Below are 23,340 nucleotides of genomic sequence, written 5' to 3'. Positions count from 1 at the left end.
GGCATGTAACTGGAACAAGGCCGACCTCAATATATTTACCTCCCTCCTGAGCTCATCTGCCCCTCCCATTACGGGACCTACCATTTCCATTGACTCTCAGTCCGAGAACCTCACCCAATGGCTTGTTTCCGCCGCTGACTCGGTGGCACCTCTTAAACCTGTTAAGACGCCACGACGCCCATAGGTGGTTCACCGAGGAACTCAAGGCACTGAAACTCAGCCTCCGTCAGGCCGAAAGGCGCTGGCGTCGAGGATATGCCCCCGAGACAAAAGTGATCTTCTCTTCTCAGCTGAGGGAGTACAAGTCTGCTATAGCCCGGGCTAAATCCAGCTACTTCAACAAGATCTTGAACTCCACTAACAAGTCCAAAGATATTTTCTCTATTGTTGAGGAACTATCTAACTCGGCGAGAGTCACCATTGCTCCCCTCCCCTCTCAGCCTCTGTGTGATTCCCTGAATCAATTCTTTGTGGACAAAATTGTCAAAATCAAAACCAGCATCTCTGCTCACGCCTCATCTGCCCCTCCCCTCCCAAGCACCCCCCATCACCCCAACACTCACACCCTAACCCAGTTCCCCCTCATTTCGAAAGATAATTTTCTCCCCCTCTTGCTCAAAGTTTCCTCTGGCTCTCCTAGCGACTGTTGCCCCCCCTCGGCCCTGCGGGAAGCCTTCACTTCCTGCCCGGACCCCCCCCTAGCCCTTTTAAACAACTCTCTGACTACGGGGGTGGTCCCGGGATCCTTCAAACGGGCAGAGGTGGTCGCCATTCTGAAAAAACCCTCGGCTGACCCGTCCATCATGAGCAACTATCGCCCCATCTCCCTCCTTCCCTTCCTCAGCAAAGTCCTGGAGTCCCATGTCACTCAAACCCTTACCTCTTTTGTAGAAGACTCTTGTGTTTTGGACCCCCAGCAGGCTGGGTTTAGACCTGCGCATTCCACAGAAGCAGTCATCCTCTCTGTGATGGACGAACTGCGCAGGGGTGCCGACTCTAACACCTGTCAGGCCCTGATCCTTCTGGACCTGTCGGCCGCCTTTGACACGGTCGACCATGATATCTTGGTCGACCGTGTCAGAGAGGCTGGCATCCAGGGTACTGCCCTGGACTGGGTTCGCTCTTTCCTGACCCATCGCCATCAAGCTGTCAGGCTGTCCCAGTTCTCTGCTTCTCAAGTTGAGGTGACCTGTGGCGTCCCACAAGGCTCTTCCTTATCCCCTCTCCTTTTTAATTTATACCTGGTCCCGCTAATCCGCTCCCTCCGTAGATTTAATGTCTCCGTGTTCAACTACGCGGATGACATTCAACTGGTCTTCACTATTGACTCCGGGGATGAATCCATCTCCACTTTCCAAAACACCCTCTGTTTTATCAGCGATTGGATGGGCACAAACCATCTGAAACTCAACCCCGACAAGACCGAGTTGGTTCTTGTCGGGGGACCCTCCAATCCCTGGCACTCTTCCTTTTGGCCTGCCAGTCTTGGCAGCCCCCCCTGCCCCGTCAACTCAGCAAAAAGTCTGGGAGTTGTCATAAGCAACGACCTTTCTATGACACCCCAGATTAGCGCTGTAGTTTCCTCAAGACACTTCCAGCTCAGGAAAATACGTAAAATCTCTTGCCTACTTACCACCGATGCCCTTACTATGGCCCTGCTTGCGTTAGTCATGTCCAGGCTTGACTACGCAAATGCACTATACGTAGACATTCCTGCATACCAACTCAGGAGACTCCAGTTGATCCAAAATCAGGCTGCTCGCCTGATATACCATCAGCCCAGAGATCAACACGTCCGACCTCTTCTAAAAAGTCTCCATTGGCTTCCGGTTTCTGCCCGCTGTAAATTTAAGCTTGGTTGCATCATTTCTAAATCCCTCACTGGCCACAGCCCCCTCTTCATCTCTTCCTTGCTTCATCAGTATGTTCCCTCCCGCACCCTTCGGTCATCCCAAATGGCTCTGCTTTCCGTCCCTAGATTCAAGCGGAAGAAACACGGCGGCCTTAGGTTTTCATTTTTAGCCCCGTCTTTCTGGAACTCCTTACCCCTTTCTCTTAGGCTGTCCTCCCCCTACTCCAGATTCAGATCTTCCCTTAGAACGCACCTTTTCATTGAAGCGTATAATTAGTTGTTATCCTCTGTTATGTTACTTTCTGTCTCTCCTCCCTGCTCCCTCTGTTTAGCGCCAAGGAACCTAATGGTGTTAGCGCGCTCAATAAATTAATTTAACATAACATAACATTTCTCCAAGCAGCTATTGGCCTTACAACTTCTTTCAACTCCAATGATTTGCGACTGAGATTGGAACAAGTGGGCACATTTGCAGACCATATTGATTTACAAAAAGCACACACCAGGTATGCTATTAAGCACCTCGCCTTGCCACAAGCTTAAAAACTTGATCCATGGTAAAGCACAAAAGTGATTTTTGTGATCTACTTTCTAATAACAAGACTGGTGTTCTGCTGTTGTTGAGTGAAACATGACTGGCATGTCAGCAGCAGACGTGTTCCCGACCATTCTGGAGGGTTACAGCTGCTTTTTCAAACCAGATCAGAAAATAAAATGGGAGGTGGGAAGCGAAAATTGTGAGAGATGGCATTACTTCAAAGACATAACCGGCGTGTTCCTTTAAACACACTGAACTGCTTTTGATTATGCTGCATCATGAATCATTGACTCCGTCAATTTTACTCACATATTCCTTCCCGCTTGAATGTTCTGGTTAATAACCAATTTTTAACATCTGTTGGTAATAATTGACCTTATTATTGGGCGGATAATGTCTTGGTGAGAACTAAAGATGGGCGGGCTTTGTGCCATAACCTCATTAAACACAACTCAAGCAATTAATGAACGTGCACATGTGAAGGACAGACTCCGACCAGGTTTGGTTCTAGAAGTTACGCTTAAGTTCTCCATCAGTTCTTTCTTGCCCCTGGCCGGATCATCATCATATTAATTTCTGCATATCACTACCAGCGAGGAATGGGACATTAAACAAAACTAGGGTCTTCTCCATGAACGAAATAAAGTTGACGTAACTGCTACGGCAAATTTGCTCAGAGACAAGCTTTCCACAACAGTGTTCAGCGGCGTCTCAAGGCACGGCTTCTTCCAAGTAGCTATCGGAGGCAGCTGGTAATCTGCCCTACTCGACTCCAAATGTGTTACTAAATGCCTCAAAAAATGCCCATGGAATATCAACAAACAAGCGCCCACAAAAATTAACTTTGTCACGTGGAACATTTATGGTGGAGAACAAACAACGTTTCAGGCAAATATAAGTTCAGAATAGGACCAACTGATTACAAAAATGTGTTCTTTTCGCCAAAAAAAATACTATTATAGAAAAACATTTCTTCAAATAAGCAGGACATATTAGTGTAATGTAGCATACGTTTTAGACTCCATTTTAGCTTTTTCTTTTTAACTTAGCATCATTTTCTAATAGTTTGCACGTTTACCCTATTGCGAGAATGTGCCATGCAGCCAGTTTTTTCGGTTAGACATTATCGCTTTGTAGTCTGCACCTTTATTTCCAAGTTTGCACAACTCAGAACACGATGCATGGTTTTATTTTCTGTGCTCATGGGATAGAACTCTTCTGCTTCAGTCTAATTAAAATGTTGCTCTGCACCTGTGGCACAATGTGATAAGCTTGCTGTTTTGTTTTAAAAATATTCACACAAAGGAACTAAACAACTGCTAAATAACACGTCTACTCTACCCGGACTAACTTTAGCAGCGAAACCCAAGAACTCTGTTGAACGCTGAATTACTTCAGATAAAGTGCGCTGAGCTGAGGGCGAGCGGGCTGTACATTCTTTGGTTGCCTCTAGGTCGACAACACTAGAGCACAGACCAGAGCGCTGAATTTTGGCAGCCATCTTGGAAGTGCATGAATTCTATTCTGGTCTCCGACTAGTACAATCTCTCTTTATTGGAGGTTGGCGCCCAAGCCTGTCCATTCAATAACTGACATCCTGAAACGCGTGCACTCTGTCAAGTTCTGACAACTAAAGAGACTGCAGTAGCTGTAGACGGATCACTCCCACAGTGAAGACACAGGGGCTGTAAAGAGAGATAGGAAGGTATCCTACTAGGATTTATTTTATTTTTAATTTATTGTGGTCGAGTAGAAAGCATGAACTAGGATCTAAAAAGGAGGGATGGATCGGCTATTTATACCATCGGGGATTTGCCCAAATGGCAGGAGCCAATGGAAATTATTTTTAGTTCTCACCTAGGCAGCGCATGCACTGTCTCGGCAAGACATGCTGTATTCAGGACACAGGCTTTAAAAGCTCTACCCATTTTCAAGAACGGCCCCTGTTACAGGTGTTGTTACTCGGAGCTTGAGAGCACTATTTCTTCCTTTAACCTGGAGCCCTGGAGACCAGTGCTCGTGGTTTACAGAGCTCTGTTGTAAACAGGGCTGTAAATATTGCTCTAACCTTGCCACATTTGCTGCGCATTCAAAGCTTGAGGTCTGTTTTGGCTGCAGCTGCCTCCTCTTCTCTCCTGCTTTTGAATTCACATTTGGTGCTGAAAACAGTAAGTAAAAGTTGACCAATGAACAAAGCAACGGGTGATTGGATGTTTTTCTCAGGACACCTTCAAGATTTACCGGCTTGGCTTTGTAGAACCAACCCCGCTGCAGGATTTATTTTCAGCCGCACAGCTTGGTCACCTGTTCTCTCTCATCAAGTCAGTTAAGATTTGCTTACAAACGTAGCTGTGACTGCAGACCTTGGCCCATGGTTCAGATGCCTGGGGCTTCCCATTGCGCATGGAAAGTTTCACGAGTGCTCCCTTCCTAAACTATCACTCTTCACCGAGAGTCCAGCAATATATAAACGCATCGTAGCAAATACAATAAACCTCATATTAGACTCTTGCAGGTGCCTGCAGATAGTAGGCGCAGTTGATGAAACAAAAGACAACTAAATATAGCTTATGGTTTCAGTGTATTTGGAGCTTTCTTTCGACAGAATGTGTCCCCTCAAAGATCAGAATCATACGGAATGGAAGGAGCGTCTAAACAAGACAAAAAGATCACCATCTTTCTATGTAATGGACAGTTTCTGCAGCATTAACTCAAACATAATTTTATTCAAAAGTTACACACTGAATTGCAGAAGAAAAAGCGAACTGGGACGAGGAAGGCTAGAACCATGTTCAGTACTGGCTCCCTACCATCTTCCACTCGGTTTTTTACAACTGCCCTTTAGACAGCATTAGCTGTCTCCCCAAACTCAAAATACAACACATATACACAGGGTCTCGTAGTCGGCCCACTTCATGCTGTAGTCTGTCCAAGGGTTATGCACATTTTGTTTCTATACATCACAGCATATACCATTGGGGAATCTGTCAGTCCACTTCATCCATTGGCTCCTGCAGACTGAGTGACAGCACTTACTCTAATTACATGGGGACCGTGGCCTGAAGAGGGAATGCACTTCAACTCCTGGGCTGGTGTATCTGGGTTGCTGGGCCACACTTATTATCTTTTTTCATATTGTTTTCCATTTTTTCTTGCACAGTGCATGTTTGCACAAATAGAAGAGGAGTCAAGGAGGAAAGTTATACGGTCTGTGACTGTGGGAAGATTGTGAGAGGCGAGGCCTGAAAACTTTACTGAAATGGCCCAGCAAAGGGTTGACACTGAAGGGCACAAGTGGGTTGTTGGAGAGTCCCAGTCCATATGCAGAGGAAAAGGACAGCGCTGATGTATGTGGAGTGTTAGAATTGCAGTGATGACTGTACTTCTCTGAAGGACTTTTTTTGAGCTTCAGAAGATCACACAAGTTAAAAGGAGGAGACGGAGAACACCTGGCCAAGTGCTTGTGCTGTGAAGGGACCTTGTGTCAACTAATTTGGAAGCTTTCCCAGAAAACTAAGCTTACATCTTCTTGTCTCATCAAAACTCTGTAGGACGACTCCTAACAAATCCGAGACTGATGAACTGAGTAAGACTGTAGTAGTCAGACTAGACAAACTGCAACTGTATTCCAGGACTTCTTCCATCACTGCAGGAATAACACCAGATCAGAGAACACTGAAGAGAAGAGACTGCCTCAGACATGAAAAGAAAGTAAAACTCCCAACCTTCAGGACATGCAATAAAGGAAAGTGTGACCAGTGACTAAAGATGAGAAATAATTAGAGATCACATTTTTAAGAATAAAGAGTCGCCCGTGTGTGTTCATGAACCCTTACTATATATACCAAAACATTAGTTGACTGACTGGCCAAGCAGCATTGGATGGCAAGCACAGCTTCTTAATTTAGAAAGAACAAGATCACATTTAAGCAACGTGGGCACATTCTTGTCTATGCCATTATTTCCCTTTTTTTCTGCAAAGGAGTTTGAAAAGTGATGCCCCCAGCAATGCAGAATACTTAGTACTAGCTGGTCAAAGATACTTCTTAAAAGGTTTGTACTACTATATACATTTTTACTAAACCATGGATGCAGATACTCAAATGCTCATAAATATCAAGGACATTATATGCTGGAGAAAGACCAATATTTTCACATTCTGCACCCCAGCCACGCCCCAGACCGTGCTGTACGGAATAAAGAGCTGAGTAACGCAGTCATCAACTGAAAGGTGTGAGGTGTATTCATCGCTGCCACCACCAGCTCAACCGCAGAAAGATGCCCAGAAGGGAAGGACCATCCAGACTCTGCCCAATCATGCCTGCTTAAAAGTCCTAATCCACAAACCGCTTTAGAGAGCAGGCTGAAGTTCTACCCCGCCTCCTACTCCCACTACAACAAGCCGACTCACTGCTGCTCTCTGCTTACCTGCAGGTGAGGCCAGGCGGCTTCTAAAGTAGGCTCGTCTTCTTCAGGGTCGAACTCTGCTCCTGTTGGGTTGGATGAGGGCGGCAGCGTGCGGAACAAGTTCACTGAAAACTAAGACAACCTTGGACATGTCAGAAAGAGAAAATTCAAAGGGTCGATTGACAATCTTAGTTTGCTTCGCTCAGCTCTAACAATCCCCAGATGTTTGTCAGGACAGTGAAGCATTCTCTCTACATGCACCCACACAATGGCTTCAACAGCATGGATCAAACACCTACTTCAACAGAGGCATATTACAGAGATTCTCCGAATCACATCAGCACTTCAGCTCTTTCAAATGGAAGAACAACTTCAGGAGCTCTGCCAGAAGCACCTGCATCAACAGAACAGAATCCGGAGCCCCACTGTATTAACATCATGGCTGGAGATGGTCTTGTCCTACTGTACGCCACACTTGCATACTCAGGCAAACATTGCAAACAGCATACAAGGAATGTACTAGTTGAACAGCAACACCCTTTCAAAGATAAGTCATGGCACACAATAGTTAAATAGCAGCAAATGCATTTCTACGTTTATATTTAGTTTAAATGCATGCAAGAAATGTATTTTCTGCTTTAAATAAATACCGAGCCCTCATTTCTCATCACCAACCATTAGCAGGACGAAAAAAACTCTTTGCTTAATGAGTAAAAGGGACAGAGTCACTTAAGATGTCACACAACGAAGGAGGAAGTGCTTTAATGATCTAGGGTGCAGTAATCCCCCATGAACTCTAAAAGAGGCCTCAGGCTCTTATGAGGATGTCACACAACCTCAGTAGAAGTGGTTTAGGAATCTAGGGTGCAGCAACTCCCAGGAGCACGAGTGCTTTACTTATCTAGTGCGCAGCCCCTTCATGAAGCACTTCTGATCCATCCCCAGGGCGCACAAGTGCTTTCCTTATCCAGTGCGCAGCCTCTTCATGAAGCACTTATGATGAATCCCAGGGTGCACGAGTGCTTTCCTTATCCAGTGCGCAGCCTCTTCATGAAGCACTTATGATCCATCCCCAGGAGCACGAGTGCTTAACTGATCCAGTGCGCAGCCCCTTCATGAAGCACTTCTGATCCATCCCCAGGAGCACGAGTGCTTAACTGATCCAGTGCACAGCCGCTTCATGAAGCACTTATGATCAATCCCCAGGATCACGAGTGCTTAACTAATCCAGTGTGCAGCCTCTTCATGAAGCACTTCTGATCCATCCCCAGGAGCACGAGTGCTTAACTGATCCAGTGTGCAGACTCTTCATGAAGCACTTATGATGAATCCCAGGGCGCACAAGTGCTTAACTGATCCAGTGCACAGCCGCTTCATGAAGCACTTATGATCCATCCCCAGGAGCACGAGTGCTTTACTAATCCAGTGCGCAGCCGCTTCATGAAGCACTTATGATCCATCCCCAGGAGCACGAGTGCTTTACTAATCCAGTGTGCAGCTGCTTCATGAAGCACTTATGATCAATCCCCAGGATCACGAGTGCTTAACTTATCCAGTACGCAGCCGCTTCATGAAGCACTTATGATCAATCCCCAGGATCACGAGTGCTTAACTTATCCAGTGCGCAGCTGCTTCATGAAGCACTTATGATCAATCCCCAGGAGCACGAGTGCTTAACTAATCTAGTGTGCAGCCTCTTCATGAAGCACTTATGATGAATCCCAGGGCGCACAAGTGCTTAACTGATCCAGTGCACAGCCGCTTCATGAAGCACTTATGATCCATCCCCAGGAGCACGAGTGCTTTACTAATCCAGTGCGCAGCTGCTTCATGAAGCACTTATGATCAATCCCCAGGAGCACGAGTGCTTAACTTATCCAGTACGCAGCTGCTTCATGAAGCACTTATGATCAATCCCCAGGATCACGAGTGCTTAACTTATCCAGTACGCAGCTGCTTCATGAAGCACTTATGATCAATCCCCAGGAGCACGAGTTCTTAACTGATCCAGTGCACAGCCGCTTCATGAAGCACTTATGATCAATCCCCAGAAGCACGAGTGCTTTACTAATCCAGTGCGCAGCTGCTTCATGAAGCGCTTATGATTAATCCCCAGGAGCACGAGTGCTCTACTTATCCAGTACGCAGCTGCTTCATGAAGCGCTTATGATTAATCCCCAGGAGCACGAGTTCTTAACTGATCCAGTGCACAGCCGCTTCATGAAGCACTTATGATCAATCCCCAGAAGCACGAGTGCTTTACTAATCCAGTGCGCAGCTGCTTCATGAAGCACTTATGATGAATCCCAGGGCGCACAAGTGCTTAACTGATCCAGTGCACAGCCGCTTCATGAAGCACTTATGATCCATCCCCAGGAGCACGAGTGCTTTACTAATCCAGTGCGCAGCTGCTTCATGAAGCACTTATGATCAATCCCCAGGAGCACGAGTGCTTTACTAATCCAGTGTGCAGCTGCTTCATGAAGCACTTATGATCAATCCCCAGGATCACGAGTGCTTAACTTATCCAGTACGCAGCCGCTTCATGAAGCACTTATGATCCATCCCCAGGAGCACGAGTGCTTTACTAATCCAGTGTGCAGCTGCTTCATGAAGCACTTATGATCAATCCCCAGGATCACGAGTGCTTAACTTATCCAGTACGCAGCTGCTTCATGAAGCACTTATGATCAATCCCCAGGAGCACGAGTGCTTAACTAATCTAGTGTGCAGCCTCTTCATGAAGCACTTATGATGAATCCCAGGGCGCACAAGTGCTTAACTGATCCAGTGCACAGCCGCTTCATGAAGCACTTATGATCCATCCCCAGGAGCACGAGTGCTTTACTAATCCAGTGCGCAGCTGCTTCATGAAGCACTTATGATCAATCCCCAGGAGCACGAGTGCTTAACTTATCCAGTACGCAGCTGCTTCATGAAGCACTTATGATCAATCCCCAGGATCACGAGTGCTTAACTTATCCAGTACGCAGCTGCTTCATGAAGCACTTATGATCAATCCCCAGGAGCACGAGTTCTTAACTGATCCAGTGCACAGCCGCTTCATGAAGCACTTATGATCAATCCCCAGAAGCACGAGTGCTTTACTAATCCAGTGCGCAGCTGCTTCATGAAGCGCTTATGATTAATCCCCAGGAGCACGAGTGCTCTACTTATCCAGTACGCAGCTGCTTCATGAAGCGCTTATGATTAATCCCCAGGAGCACGAGTTCTTAACTGATCCAGGGCACAGCTGCTTCATGAAGCACTTATGATCAATCCCCAGAAGCACGAGTGCTTTACTAATCCAGTGCGCAGCTGCTTCATGAAGCGCTTATGATTAATCCCCAGGAGCACGAGTGCTCTACTTATCCAGTGCGCAGCTGCTTCATGAAGCGCTTATGATTAATCCCCAGGAGCACGAGTGCTCTACTTATCCAGTGCGCAGCTGCTTCATGAAGCGCTTATGATTAATCCCCAGGATCACGAGTGCTTTACTTATCCAGTGCGCAGCCACTTCATGAGGCATTTCTGATCATTCCACAGGAGCACGAGTGCTTAACTGATCCAGTGCGTAGCCGCTTCATGAAGCACTTATGATCCATCCCCAGGAGCACGAGTGCTTTCCTTATCCAGTACGCAGCTGCTTCATGAAGCACTTATGATCCATCCCCAGGAGCACGAGTGCTTTCCTTATCCAGTGCGCAGCCGCTTCATGAAGCACTTATGATCCATCCCCAGGAGCACGAGTGCTTTCCTTATCCAGTGTGCAGCCGCTTCATGAAGCACTTATGATCAATCCCCAGGAGCACGAGTGCTTTCCTTATCCAGTGCGTAGCCGCTTCATGAAGCACTTATGATCAATCCCCAGGAGCACGAGTGCTTTCCTTATCCAGTGTGCAGCCTCTTCATGAAGCACTTATGATCCATCCCCAGGAGCACGAGTGCTTTCCTTATCCAGTGTGCAGCCTCTTCATGAAGCACTTATGATCCATCCCCAGGAGCACGAGTGCTTTACTAATCCAGTGCGCAGCCGCTTCATGAAGCACTTATGATCCATCCCCAGGAGCACGAGTGCTTTACTAATCCAGTGCGCAGCTGCTTCATGAAGCACTTATGATCAATCCCCAGGAGCACGAGTGCTTAACTTATCCAGTACGCAGCTGCTTCATGAAGCACTTATGATCAATCCCCAGGATCACGAGTGCTTAACTTATCCAGTACGCAGCTGCTTCATGAAGCACTTATGATCAATCCCCAGGAGCACGAGTGCTTAACTAATCTAGTGTGCAGCCTCTTCATGAAGCACTTATGATGAATCCCAGGGCGCACAAGTGCTTAACTGATCCAGTGCACAGCCGCTTCATGAAGCACTTATGATCCATCCCCAGGAGCACGAGTGCTTTACTAATCCAGTGCGCAGCTGCTTCATGAAGCACTTATGATCAATCCCCAGGAGCACGAGTGCTTAACTTATCCAGTACGCAGCTGCTTCATGAAGCACTTATGATCAATCCCCAGGATCACGAGTGCTTAACTTATCCAGTACGCAGCCACTTCATGAAGCACTTATGATCAATCCCCAGAAGCACGAGTGCTTTACTAATCCAGTGCGCAGCTGCTTCATGAAGCACTTATGATCAATCCCCAGGAGCACGAGTTCTTAACTGATCCAGTGCACAGCCGCTTCATGAAGCACTTATGATCAATCCCCAGAAGCACGAGTGCTTTACTAATCCAGTGCGCAGCTGCTTCATGAAGCGCTTATGATTAATCCCCAGGAGCACGAGTGCTCTACTTATCCAGTACGCAGCTGCTTCATGAAGCGCTTATGATTAATCCCCAGGAGCACGAGTTCTTAACTGATCCAGTGCACAGCCGCTTCATGAAGCACTTATGATCAATCCCCAGAAGCACGAGTGCTTTACTAATCCAGTGCGCAGCTGCTTCATGAAGCGCTTATGATTAATCCCCAGGAGCACGAGTGCTCTACTTATCCAGTGCGCAGCTGCTTCATGAAGCGCTTATGATTAATCCCCAGGAGCACGAGTGCTCTACTTATCCAGTGCGCAGCTGCTTCATGAAGCGCTTATGATTAATCCCCAGGATCACGAGTGCTTTACTTATCCAGTGCGCAGCCACTTCATGAGGCATTTCTGATCATTCCACAGGAGCACGAGTGCTTAACTGATCCAGTGCGTAGCCGCTTCATGAAGCACTTATGATCCATCCCCAGGAGCACGAGTGCTTTCCTTATCCAGTACGCAGCTGCTTCATGAAGCACTTATGATCCATCCCCAGGAGCACGAGTGCTTTCCTTATCCAGTGCGCAGCCGCTTCATGAAGCACTTATGATCAATCCCCAGGAGCACGAGTGCTTTCCTTATCCAGTGCGTAGCCGCTTCATGAAGCACTTATGATCCATCCCCAGGAGCACGAGTGCTTTCCTTATCCAGTGTGCAGCCTCTTCATGAAGCACTTCCGATCCATCCCCAGGAGCACGAGTGCTTTCCTTATCCAGTGTACAGCCGCTTCATGAAGCACCTATCAATCACATAGCTGAATATCTTTCGGCTTAACAGAAGCCTGGGCATGAGGTTCCTAATCCTTCAGCATTAAGGGTTTTACATGGACACCCTGTGACATCCACAAGTAAGCAAGTTAGAAAGTTCACATTACAATTTCTTCCAGCACTGGGGGTCACAGAGTACGGGAAGATGGCAAAATACAGTTTTCTTTGGATTTGGTAACAATTGCTAAGCAGGACGGGGCTTTCCCACAAACACCAACTACCAGTCAAGAAAGTTTGCTGCTTACAATCCCCAGACATCAAGAGACACAAGGAGCATCAGCTCTTACCATGAGGACCGCTTCTGGGTAGATGGACTCTGTGACCACATCACGGTTGTGCGTAATGTACTCCACCATCTCATTCAGCCCTGCTCGCTTCACCTCCTTGAATTTCAGGTCGCTCAGGGGGTCGGACACGAAGTCGAACAGTACGCAACATTGCCGCAGTTTCTGGACAAAAAGCTCTTCTCGATCAACTGTTGGAGAATCTGGAAGGGATGGGAAATCAGTGTTAAATCAGTGTTGGCAAAGACAGCATATGGAAGAAGTGAGTAAATGAGTGAAAAGCCAACCAATAGCAAGCAAGGTCAGTCTGTGAGCCCCTGTAAATTCTTGGTAAACCCCGTAAGCTTTCACAAGTCTGTTAGGCTTGGCCTAAAAAATATAAGAGGGGATTACATGACATAAAAGTAGAGGACATAAACGGATGGGGCAAAAGAAGAGGTATGTAGGGTGGCAGAAGATGGTAGAGGTCAGTACACAATTTGACCCTGTGGTTGTACGTGGGGTCCACAGGCACACACTTAAGGTGACTGGCCCTTATTTTCCACATCAGACTTTGACCCAGAGCAAGAGAGCGAAAAACACAGAAGTGGAAAAGAGGAGGAAGAAAAAGAAGGAAAACCAGTGTAAGAGGGAGAAAGCATGAGTGAGACAAAAGGGGCAAGAAGTGTCTGTTGGCGAATTAAAGAGACACGAGGTGGAATCAATACAACACAGCTTTTATATGTGGCATGCCGACATTCAGTGCGATGGCAGTCGGCTTCTGAGGAAATCTTTGGGCCGCAGCACTTACTCTTTTACAGATTACGCACTGGTCGGGGTGATCCCTGTTACAAGAGAGAGGAGGAAAGGATGAGGGACGAGGGTACGGAAAGTGGGTAAAAAGAGGACAGCAAGCATACCAGAAGGATGTGAATTGATTGTATGAGTGGAAAGAGGAATGCCCTCAATTCTCACAGAATACTTTTTAACCAAATAATCACCAGAACCAGTATTCCTTTTTCAAACCATCTGCATGTGAACATGAAATAAGGGATAACACGTAGAAGTGGTATGAGTTGCGCCAAATCTTATATGATTTGCCCCGTTTTCCGGGTCTCTTCCGCTCGCACCCCTTCAAACGTTGGTAGCTTTGACCTGCCGGAACCTTTCAGACGAAAATAATAATGTAACTACTTGAAACACCGATCCGTGTGTCAACTGTTGCTGTATAGGGATGGGAAGGAAATCGTGTAACTATTTCTCAACTAAATGCGTCCTTTTCCACCGTGAGAGACGATTTAAATAAAACTGAGAACTGCTGCTGAGCAGTGTTTCCCGATTATGGCCAGCTGTGGCATAGCTTTCGCTTTTGAGTCGAGCTATCTAAAAACTTGAGTGAAATAATAATAGAAACCTGGCTCGTGTACACGGTCTCGCGCACTCATGCCCTCGCCTCACACCCTGCCTCTGCTTTAAAGGGTAGACAACAATGTCCACAACAGCTGAAAGCCTTCCCCGCTCTGATGAGGCTTTCATCGCCCTTGACAGCTTGTAATTGTAAGAGCAATGAAAAGCCACGAGGCTGCAGCAGAAGCGTATCATCAACACGTTGTCTTACACAACTCCGTAGGAATCTGAGGGGCACTTCAGAAGAAACCGTCCTGTATTGTTTGTGGATCACACGGTTTTCTGTAATAGAGCTAATTTTCTGGCATGCAGCGAAAATGTACATTAGTTGGAAAATGCCAAATGCAGGTCAGGCGTGATTGGAATGGAAAGCTAATCTCTCCGCCGTTTTCTGCTGTAAATCGCCTCACAGGAGGGCATGTTTGGGATCACAGTGATGGAGCATATAGCATGGGATGATAAATGACATGGAACGAGGTATCTTGAGCTAATGTGAGATGTGTCACAGACATGGCGCCTCGGGCACGAGGGAACATGAGTCTAGTTCGCGTAATGAAATAAAACGTGCCGGGTTGTGTTTTATCATCATCCTCTCGTATGTCCATATCCATCCTATAGGCACACCGACTGGGGCGAGTTTATAATTCAGCAGGCCTCAAAGTAGTGTGTCGAAGAGAGTGGCGGAGCGGTGCCAGGGGCGGAAGTCGTCATGCGGGAGGCGTACTGACCTTTCTGTGGTACCCCACCTTTCATTTGCTCCGCTCTTCTTAGAAGGAGCCATCTTAGTCACAGTCCACATTTTCCTCCGGTGTCCAATGGTAATCAAGGCTTCGTTTTGTCTCTCGTTCTTGGTAGCACCCAAGGGAGTAGCCAGCCGAAACGAACAGAGGACCGCTAGCGGTCCGCCCACGCCAGACCGCCGGCCGTCTGGCGGCTCGCAGGCACATTGCGGGCCCTGTCCCTCGCGAGGCCTCTGGAATGGTGTGTGCCATCTCGAGACTCAACTTTAATCCGCCCGAGGCACTACAGGCTCCGTGTGCAGTTGTACCCCTCCCCCCACCCCCCCACCCCCCCATCCTCCCCCCCCCCCCGCCGGCCTACCTGCTGTGGATCTAAGCTTCTGAGGCACCTCTCAGCACAGGATGTAGCAGACAGGGCGATTTCAGCGCTCAAACATATGGGACATTTGCCGTGCAGATGTCGGGGGATAATGCTGGTTCAATCGACGCTGTTAAGTTTTATATAGCACGGACATGACCAAGAGGCATCAGAGCGCTTCAAAATAAAGCCAGAGCATGGCAATAACAAATATAAAGCGCCTGCAGAGCCAGAAGACACACAAACATGTTTCTCCGAGGCGAGGCAGGAATGCCTCGGAGAAACCAGCATCTTTTTCAGATTTGGGGGCGTGGTTTACTTTCTCTCCTCTTTCCATTGGCTGGAAGGTAACATTCCAGCCAATGGGAAGAGGAGAGAAAGTAAATAGAAAGAAGCTTAAAAAAACGCCCCCGAATCCGAAAAAGATGGGGCTTGAACCGAGGGACGCCCCTCTCCTCAAATGGCTGGCCTCCGTTAGGAAGCCAGCCAATGGGAGAAGAGGGGCAGGTTCAAGCCCCCTTACTAAAAAACATTAAATCTTCGGAGCTCCTCCCACACTGCTTACAGAAGTGCGACAAAGTTCTCGACCTAAAAAACTCCTACCAGTGAAGTGAATGGAAACACAACGAGATGACAAAGATCAACTACTATAAGAGGGCAACAAGGACAAACAAAGCAGCAGCACAAAAGTCCCAATCAGGTTAAACAGAGGAACGCCCGCTACAGACAAAGAGGGACATGGCAGTGTAGAGTTGTACATGTACAGTAGATCATATCAGCAAGAGATGGATATAATTAAACAATACCAGATACACGAAAAGCGAAAAAGACCGTTCTACACACATTCTCATGTACTCAAAACACAGAGAAAAGGGCAACTGCTATACACAGCCAGTTGCCTGTAAAATGGTCTTACTCTTGCTTTAGTTAAATAAGGAGGTCAAGCATGACTATTTAGTATCCTGGGGTTGAGTGCAAGGAGGAAACCCTCTATGGAGTCACATTCGGCTTTTATGAAGTCCAGCTGACAAAACCCTGACTTCTGTTCGAATTGTTCCATATCACGGTGTAGGAAGCTGGCTCTGTATATACTATACCAAAGTCCGGTATAGCGTGCACAGACTCCAGTGGAACCACAGAGGTAAAGTTAGATAACACCTCACTCTCTATTTGTGGTAGTGTGGTCGAGCAGTAAGGCTTTATCAGAGGACAGTGTTAAGCATTTGTTGTCCACACTATCAGCAAATGCATTCACACACTCAGACTGAACTTCAGACCAATTAATTGTTTTTGTATGAAAATACTCTATTAGTTATTTTATTTTGTAGAACCAAGAAAGCCTGGCACAGTAAAGCAATACATACTTTACAGTAGTAATGCAGTTTGTAAACAGTTTGAATTGTAATTTTATATGCACTTTGTTTTGACTTACATAGAAATGCAATACTTTGTAAATACAGTAAATAGACTTGAATTAATTTTTCAGTAAAATACAAGGTAAGTTACTTTTTAGATTACTTTTCTTACTCAGAGTAGTATACCTTAATACTTCTCTGGGACATTTCCTGTAAACAGGTAAATAAACTCGTTTTTGTTAGCTAGTGCAATTTTAAAGATTTTCTTTAGGTTTTCAAAGTCCACACTTGTAACCTTTTCCTAGAATAACAGTCAAGGTTATCCTATGGAGGAAAATAGTGTTATCGGTTTTCAGGTAAGTATTTGGTAGGGGGAGTTGAGATTCAGGGGGTAGACTCAGGGGTCCCCCAGGGTCAGTGATGCACTCTCGTTACACCCTCAGCGGCACTAGGGCAGGCTGGTGCAGAGTGCAGAGGCCCAATGTTATCCAAGAGGGGATAGGGCGCCTCCGGTTGGTAGCTGCTGACGAGCAGGCCTCAAGGATGTGGGAGCCAAGCTCCTGGTATTATGGCTCAGGGCAAAGGGGGATCCGGTTTAGCAGCGTCACAGGGGCGGCTGGGTGCAGGGTGCTGTTTTGGCGTCGGGAGCCCTGTTTTCAATGGGGATTTTCGGTTTTGTTTTTCAGCTGCGGGCTCAGCCCAGGAAGACTTCCGGTAGGAACCAACAGCTGGGCGGGTAATTTGGAAGGCTTGGGGACGTAGGTGCACCTCGGGCTCTTTTCTCCGGGGCGGCTGGATGCAGGAGTGTCTTTTGAGGTCAGACTTCACCTTACCGGGCCAGTTCAGTGGGATGGGGGAGGGGAGATATCTCTGTGCAGAGGCTGCAGGCGATGTCAGGGAGTCCTGAAGGGGTCAACCCATGGGGGACTCGGACTCTGGAGTGCTGGGGGACCTTGCAGGGACCGGTGGGCCACTCGAACTCGGGCCGTAGGCAACGGGCGCAGTGGTGGTTCCAGGCGTCTGGTTCCTTTTTCCTCAGCAGGCTGGGAGTCTTTCTTTGGAGTTTCCTCTGAACAGAGCTGCTGCTCACAGGAGATCCGGTCTTTGTTGAAGACAGTCAGTCCTCCTAGGGGTTCTGGAGGTCGCTGGCTGCAGGACAAGACTACTTTTGGGGCGGGATCTCTGGAAACTGCAGACGGGCCGGTAGGGATGGGGTCAAGTTAATTGTTCTCTTGCAGCCTCCTCTGCTGGGTGTCTTCTTTCGTCCTATTTCTTCTTAGGTTGGGGGAATCTGCCCTCTTGGTTCAGGGCTGCACCCTAAATTCTGTATGTAGGGGGCGTTTTAGGGGGTCTCAATGTCAGTAGCCAATGGGTTACTGACCTTAGTTTGACTACACCCTTGGTGTGCTCACCCACGTGGGGGAGTGAGCACAATCTCTAATCCTGATTGGGGAGTGCCTGCCATCTGCAAGGTGGTGGGCACTGAAGAGTTGGCTTCACCCCGCCTCCCCCACCTGAGGGGTGGAGTTGGCAGAGGTGGGCACAACACTCTTCTCACTTATTTTTCCTGCTGGTTCTGCCTCCCAAATTGGTTAGTTTTTCCTGCCCGTCGATAGGAAGGGGGCCTGCTCCTGATAGCAGGAGAGACTGGGGGTTGCATTACCACGGCTGCCTGGCCTTTGAAGCTCCCCTGCTACAGATGGCTCTTACTGGCCTGGGGGAGATGTGAACAGCTCTGCCCAGTAAAGGCTTTGTTCCTGGCTCAGGGAGCGAAGGCTCCCACCCTATTTGTCCAGAAACATGTCTTGTGGTGGCAGACTGGTGTGTAGCAGTCAGGGAACCCACCAGAGGCTGGTCGTTTTGCAGGGTGTATCTCAAAAATGCCCTCTATGTGCATTTGTAATTAAATCCCACACTGGCATGAGTGTGGGTTTAATGTGCTGAGAAGTTTGATACCAAACTTCCCAGTTTTCAGTGTAGCCATTATGGTGCTGTGGAGTTCGTAATGACAAGCTCCCAGCACCGTATACTCCTAATGGCAGCTTTGCACTTACAGTGTCTAAGAATGGACATAGACACTGTATGGGTACAGGGCTCATGCACCGGTACCCTCCCCACTGGTATAGGTCACCCAGCTAGAGGGGTGACTGATTTATGCCAGGGCAGTGGGTTGTAGGCATGGCACACAGGGATGTGTGCCATGTCGACTCTTCAAGCTTTGTTCTGCACCAAAACACGCAGCCTGCAAAGGCAGTGTGTGTGTGTAAAGTAACAGGGCCTCGAAGGGTGGCACAATAAGTGCTGCAGCCGGCCTTCTCTGGTCACAGTGCCCTGGGTACCTGTGGTACCATTTACCTGCACTGACTTGTGGCCAGAGATGCCAATTGGGTTCATTTTGGGGAAACAACACAAACCCTGGGAACCGGATTGACAGGGTCCCAGGGCACATGATGTCAAAGTGCATCAGTAGTCTGGCAAAACATGGGGGGGGTTTACTCCAACAGAAACCCACTTTCATACAGAGGGCACTGGAATAGAAGCTTCTGATAGAAGTGTGTTGGAGTTGAATAATGGATTGAAGTGCAATAGAGCATGAAGTGAATAAAGGAGGCCCACTGAAGCTGTGGTAAAGGGGTTGGGGAAGGGGATGAGGCCTATATTATAGGGAAAAAAAACAATGAAAATTATGACAAAGCCAATTGAAGCGGTATGGAGCTATGGTATGGCAAAAGGAAGCCAGCTTACCACATATGAAGTAAGCATTTGTGCAGCAAATTATTGGGCGCTTGGGAGCCAAGCGCCTAAGGAGAACAGGGCTTTATGAGAAGCCACAGTAGACTATTAAAGCATCTGTGTCTGTCCACTGATGTAGAATGAGGGTGGGACAAGTGGATTTCTTTCCCGGGCAAGAATATTTCTTTAACATTTTGTACATTGGACAAGTGCGTGTTTTCAAAAATTCCACACCCATAGGCATGTGCCTCGTGCTCCAGCGTCGTTGGACTCTGCATCGACGTACTGAAGACCAGCATGGAAAGTGGAGCCGGAGTTGGCAAAGGCATCGGTAGGATCGCAGTGGTGTTTTTCGCCAAGCCGAGCACCAACAGCAACCACCTGAAGTGCATCCTGCTCAACACCCGCTCCGTCCACAGACACGCCGTGGAACTATGGAACCTGCTCGACACCTCATCTCCAGACGTCGCCTTCCTCACGGAAACCTGGATGAACGCCTCCTCAGCGCTCAACATCGCCATCGCCATCCCGGACGGATACAAGATCACCCGGAGGGACCGCGTCAACCAGACAGGATAAGGCATCGCCATCGTCCACTAGAACACCATCCGCATCACGACCAACTCCGACGACACCCTCGCAGCCGCCGAACATCTTCCCTTCCAGATACACACCGACCCCAAGACCACACTCAGAGGCACCCTAATCTACAGACCCCCAGGACCTCGCACACAATTCAGCGAAGACATCGCAGACTTCCTCAGCCCGCACGCCCTCGCCTCCTCCGACTACATCCTCCTAGGGGACCTTAACTTCCACCTGGAGAACAACAACGACAACACCACCACCACCCTGCTGGACAATCTCGCCAACCTCTGACTCAAGCAACTGGTGAACATCCCCACCCACTACGCCGGACACACGCTTGACCCAATCTTCTCCTCCAGCATGTACATCTCCTTCAGCCACTTCACCGGACTCCACTGGACAGACCACAGCTGCGTCCACTTCAGCTTCAGAAGGACCACGACTCACCACCACCCGCAACAGGCCCTCCGCAGGAGCTGGAACAAGATCACCACCGACCAGCTCATCACATCACTGAGCCAGAACCCTCCCGCCAGATCAACGGACCCCAACCAAGCAGCCAACAACCTCACACATTGGATCACCAACTGCACTGATGACCTCGCACCCCTGAAAAACCATCCCAGCAGGCCCAGTAGCAAGAAAGCCCCCTGGTTCAACGACGACCTCAAGAACTCCAAGAAGAACTGCCGCACCCTCGAGAAAGCCTGGCGAAAAAAACCAGACTACAGACAAAATGACCGCCCTCAAGCACGCCACCCGCAACCACCACCAGCTGATCCACACCACCAAGAAGTCAGCATTCAAGGATCGACTAGACAACAACGCAAACAGCAGCAAGGAACTCTTCAACATTGTCAAAGAGCTCTCCAACCCCAGCGCCGGAAACAACAACATCACTCCCTCACAAGACCTCTGCGACTCACTCGCCTCATTCTTCCACAGCAAGATCGCAGACATACACAACAGCTTCGGCGAACAGACCACGCACCCAACCACAGAACCAACTCCCACCACCACCACCCTCTGCACCTGGACCCCAGTCAGCACCGAAGACACCATCTGCACGATGAACACCATTCACTCCCGATCACCAACCGACCCATGCCCCCACCACGTCTTCAACAAGGCCGACTCCGTCATCGCACCCCAACTCCGGGACAACTGCTCCTTCAATACCGCCACCTTCCCGGAGAGCTGGAAGCATGCCGAACTCCGCGCCCTCCTGAAGAAACCATTAGCAGACCCCACCGACCTCAAGAACTACCGCCCCATCTTGCTCCTCCCGTTTCCTGCCAAAGTCATCGAGAAGACTGTCAACAAACAGCTTGCCGCCTTCCTCGAGACGAACGGATCCCTCGACCACTCACAGTCCGGCTTCCGAGCCAACCACAGCACCGAGACCCCCCTCATCGCAGCCACTGATGACATCCGAGCCCTGCTCGACAACGGGGAAACAGCGGCCCTCATCCTCCTGGATCTCTCCGCAGCGTTCGATACTGTCCGCCAACGCACCCTAGTACAATGCCTGAGTAACATCGGAATCCAAGAGAAGGCACTGGAGTGGATCATCTCGTTCCTCGCCGGAAGAACCCAGAGAGTCCGCCTCCCCCCGTTCAGATCCGAGGCCACCGAAGTCATCTGCGGCGTACCACAAGGATCATCACTCAGCCCCACCCTCTTCAACGTCTACATGAGCCCCCTCGCAGCCATCGCACGCCAACACAACCTCAACATCATCTCCTATGCCGACGACACCCAGCTGATCCTCTCCCTCACAAACAACCCCGCCACCGCCAGAACCAACCTACACGAAGGGATGAAAAACGTAGCCGAGTGGATGAGGAACAGCCACCTGAAACTGAACTCAGACAAGACGGAGGTCCTCATCCTTGGATCATCACCCTCTGCCTGGGACGAATCCTGGTGGCCCCCTGCCCTGGGCAGCGCACCCAAACCAACAGACCACGCAGGCAACCTGGGCTTCATCCTGGACTCCTCCCTCTCGATGACCAGACAAGTCAACGCCGTCTCATCATCGTGTTTCAACATCCTACGCATGCTCCGAAAGATCTTCCGATGGATCACCACCGAAACCAGGAAGACGGTCACCCAGGCACTCGTCACCAGCCGACTGGACTACGGAAACACCCTCTACACCGGAACCACAGCCAAACTGCAGAAAAGACTCCAACGCATCCAGAACGCCTCCGCACGACTCATCCTGGACATCCCCCGACACAGCCACATCTCCGGACACTTGAGAGACCTGCACTGGCTCCCCGTCAGCAAGAGAATCATGTTCCGTCTTCTCACCCACACACACAAGGCCCTCCACGACTCGGGCCCCAGGTACCTCAACAAACGCCTGACCTTCTACACTCCCACCAGCCAGCTACGATCGACCAGCCAAGCCCTCGCCGCCGTTCCACGCATTCGAAGAGCCACCATGGGAGGAAGATCCTTCTCCTACCTGGCAGCCAAGACTTGGAACTCCCTCCCTCCCCACCCACCTACGGCGAACCCAAGACCACTTCTCATTCAGGAAGCAACTCAAGACCTGGCTGTTCGAGCAGTAGCGGACCCCTCTCCCCCAAGCGCCTTGAGACCCTCTGGGTGAGTAGCGCGCTATACAAATTTCCTGATTGATTGATTGATGGAGAGCCTCTCGGCTCCACGGGATCCATAGACACACCACACGAAATCAAAAGGAGATCCGAAGAGTGTAGTATGGCCTTGGGGAACTCTTGAATCTGCCTTGGTGTCGCAGACAGGCGACCCAGATAGAGGTATCCCACATGTAGAGCCTCTCGGCTCCACGGGATCCATAGGCACACCACAGGAAATCAAAAGGGATCCGAAGAGTGTAGTATGTCCTTGGGGAACTCTTAAATCTGCCTTGGTGTCGCAGACAGGCATCCACGCTCTGGTTGTGCAGGGACAAGTGGCAGGATTGGCTCCTGTGCTGATCAACTTCGTGAGCAAGGTTCAGAGTCATGGTGACGCCCTGGCACCTTTTCAGCATTACAAGAGTGTGTGCAATGGGCCAAGTCCCAAGTGGATTTCTTATGCTTTGTCTTAGACTTACCAGAGGATTTGGAGCGCAACAACAAACTACCTCAGACGGACTTCTGGACCGGGAACAGAATCAAAATCAACCTTTGGACCGGTTCAGACTTCCGATGCTTGGCGACAGACTTTTGCCTTGAGGTTCTGAATGGCCTTTGGCTTTATCGATGTGCAGTCACTGCAGGACTTCAAGCCATGAGTCGACCTCAGACAAACCTGATGGGGATCTATCAGACATTTGCTTGTGACAGTTTCTAAAATGAAAAAAAGCTTCTCGTCTTGGGAAGTGGCATTTTCCACTAGACACAGGTTTTGTTGAAAATTTCTTGAGGTAAAATTGTCTTGAAAAGACGATAGTTGGCTCAGAATATGCATCTTGTGGCGTGGAAAGAAATGCAATAGTGTCACAGCGCAGGAGTGGCGCCTATAGTAGCTTCTCACATTAGTTTCAGAGTGGA

The 23,340-nt window shown here is 48.9% G+C and overlaps 1 protein-coding gene across 3 annotated transcripts in view; it reads right to left on the bottom strand.

Annotated features, from left to right (window-relative positions):
* Positions 1–23,340, bottom strand: part of PPP2R5D (protein phosphatase 2 regulatory subunit B'delta) — a 273,958-nt gene that overhangs the window by 192,909 nt on the left and 57,709 nt on the right. For all 3 annotated transcript variants that reach the window (XM_086925820.1, XM_086925821.1, XM_086925822.1), the window contains 2 exons: positions 12,657–12,856; positions 6,819–6,929 (listed from right to left, as the gene is read on the bottom strand). In XM_086925820.1, coding sequence (XP_086781946.1) covers positions 6,819–6,929; positions 12,657–12,856 — 311 coding nt within the window. The remainder of the gene's footprint in view (positions 1–6,818; positions 6,930–12,656; positions 12,857–23,340) is intronic.

This window comes from Lissotriton vulgaris, chromosome 6 (genome assembly GCF_964263255.1).
Source record: "Lissotriton vulgaris chromosome 6, aLisVul1.2, whole genome shotgun sequence".
Classification (NCBI taxonomy): domain Eukaryota; kingdom Metazoa; phylum Chordata; class Amphibia; order Caudata; family Salamandridae; genus Lissotriton; species Lissotriton vulgaris.
The sequence above is the reverse complement of the archived record's forward strand: the minus strand, read 5'-3'. Positions and strand labels throughout refer to the sequence as shown.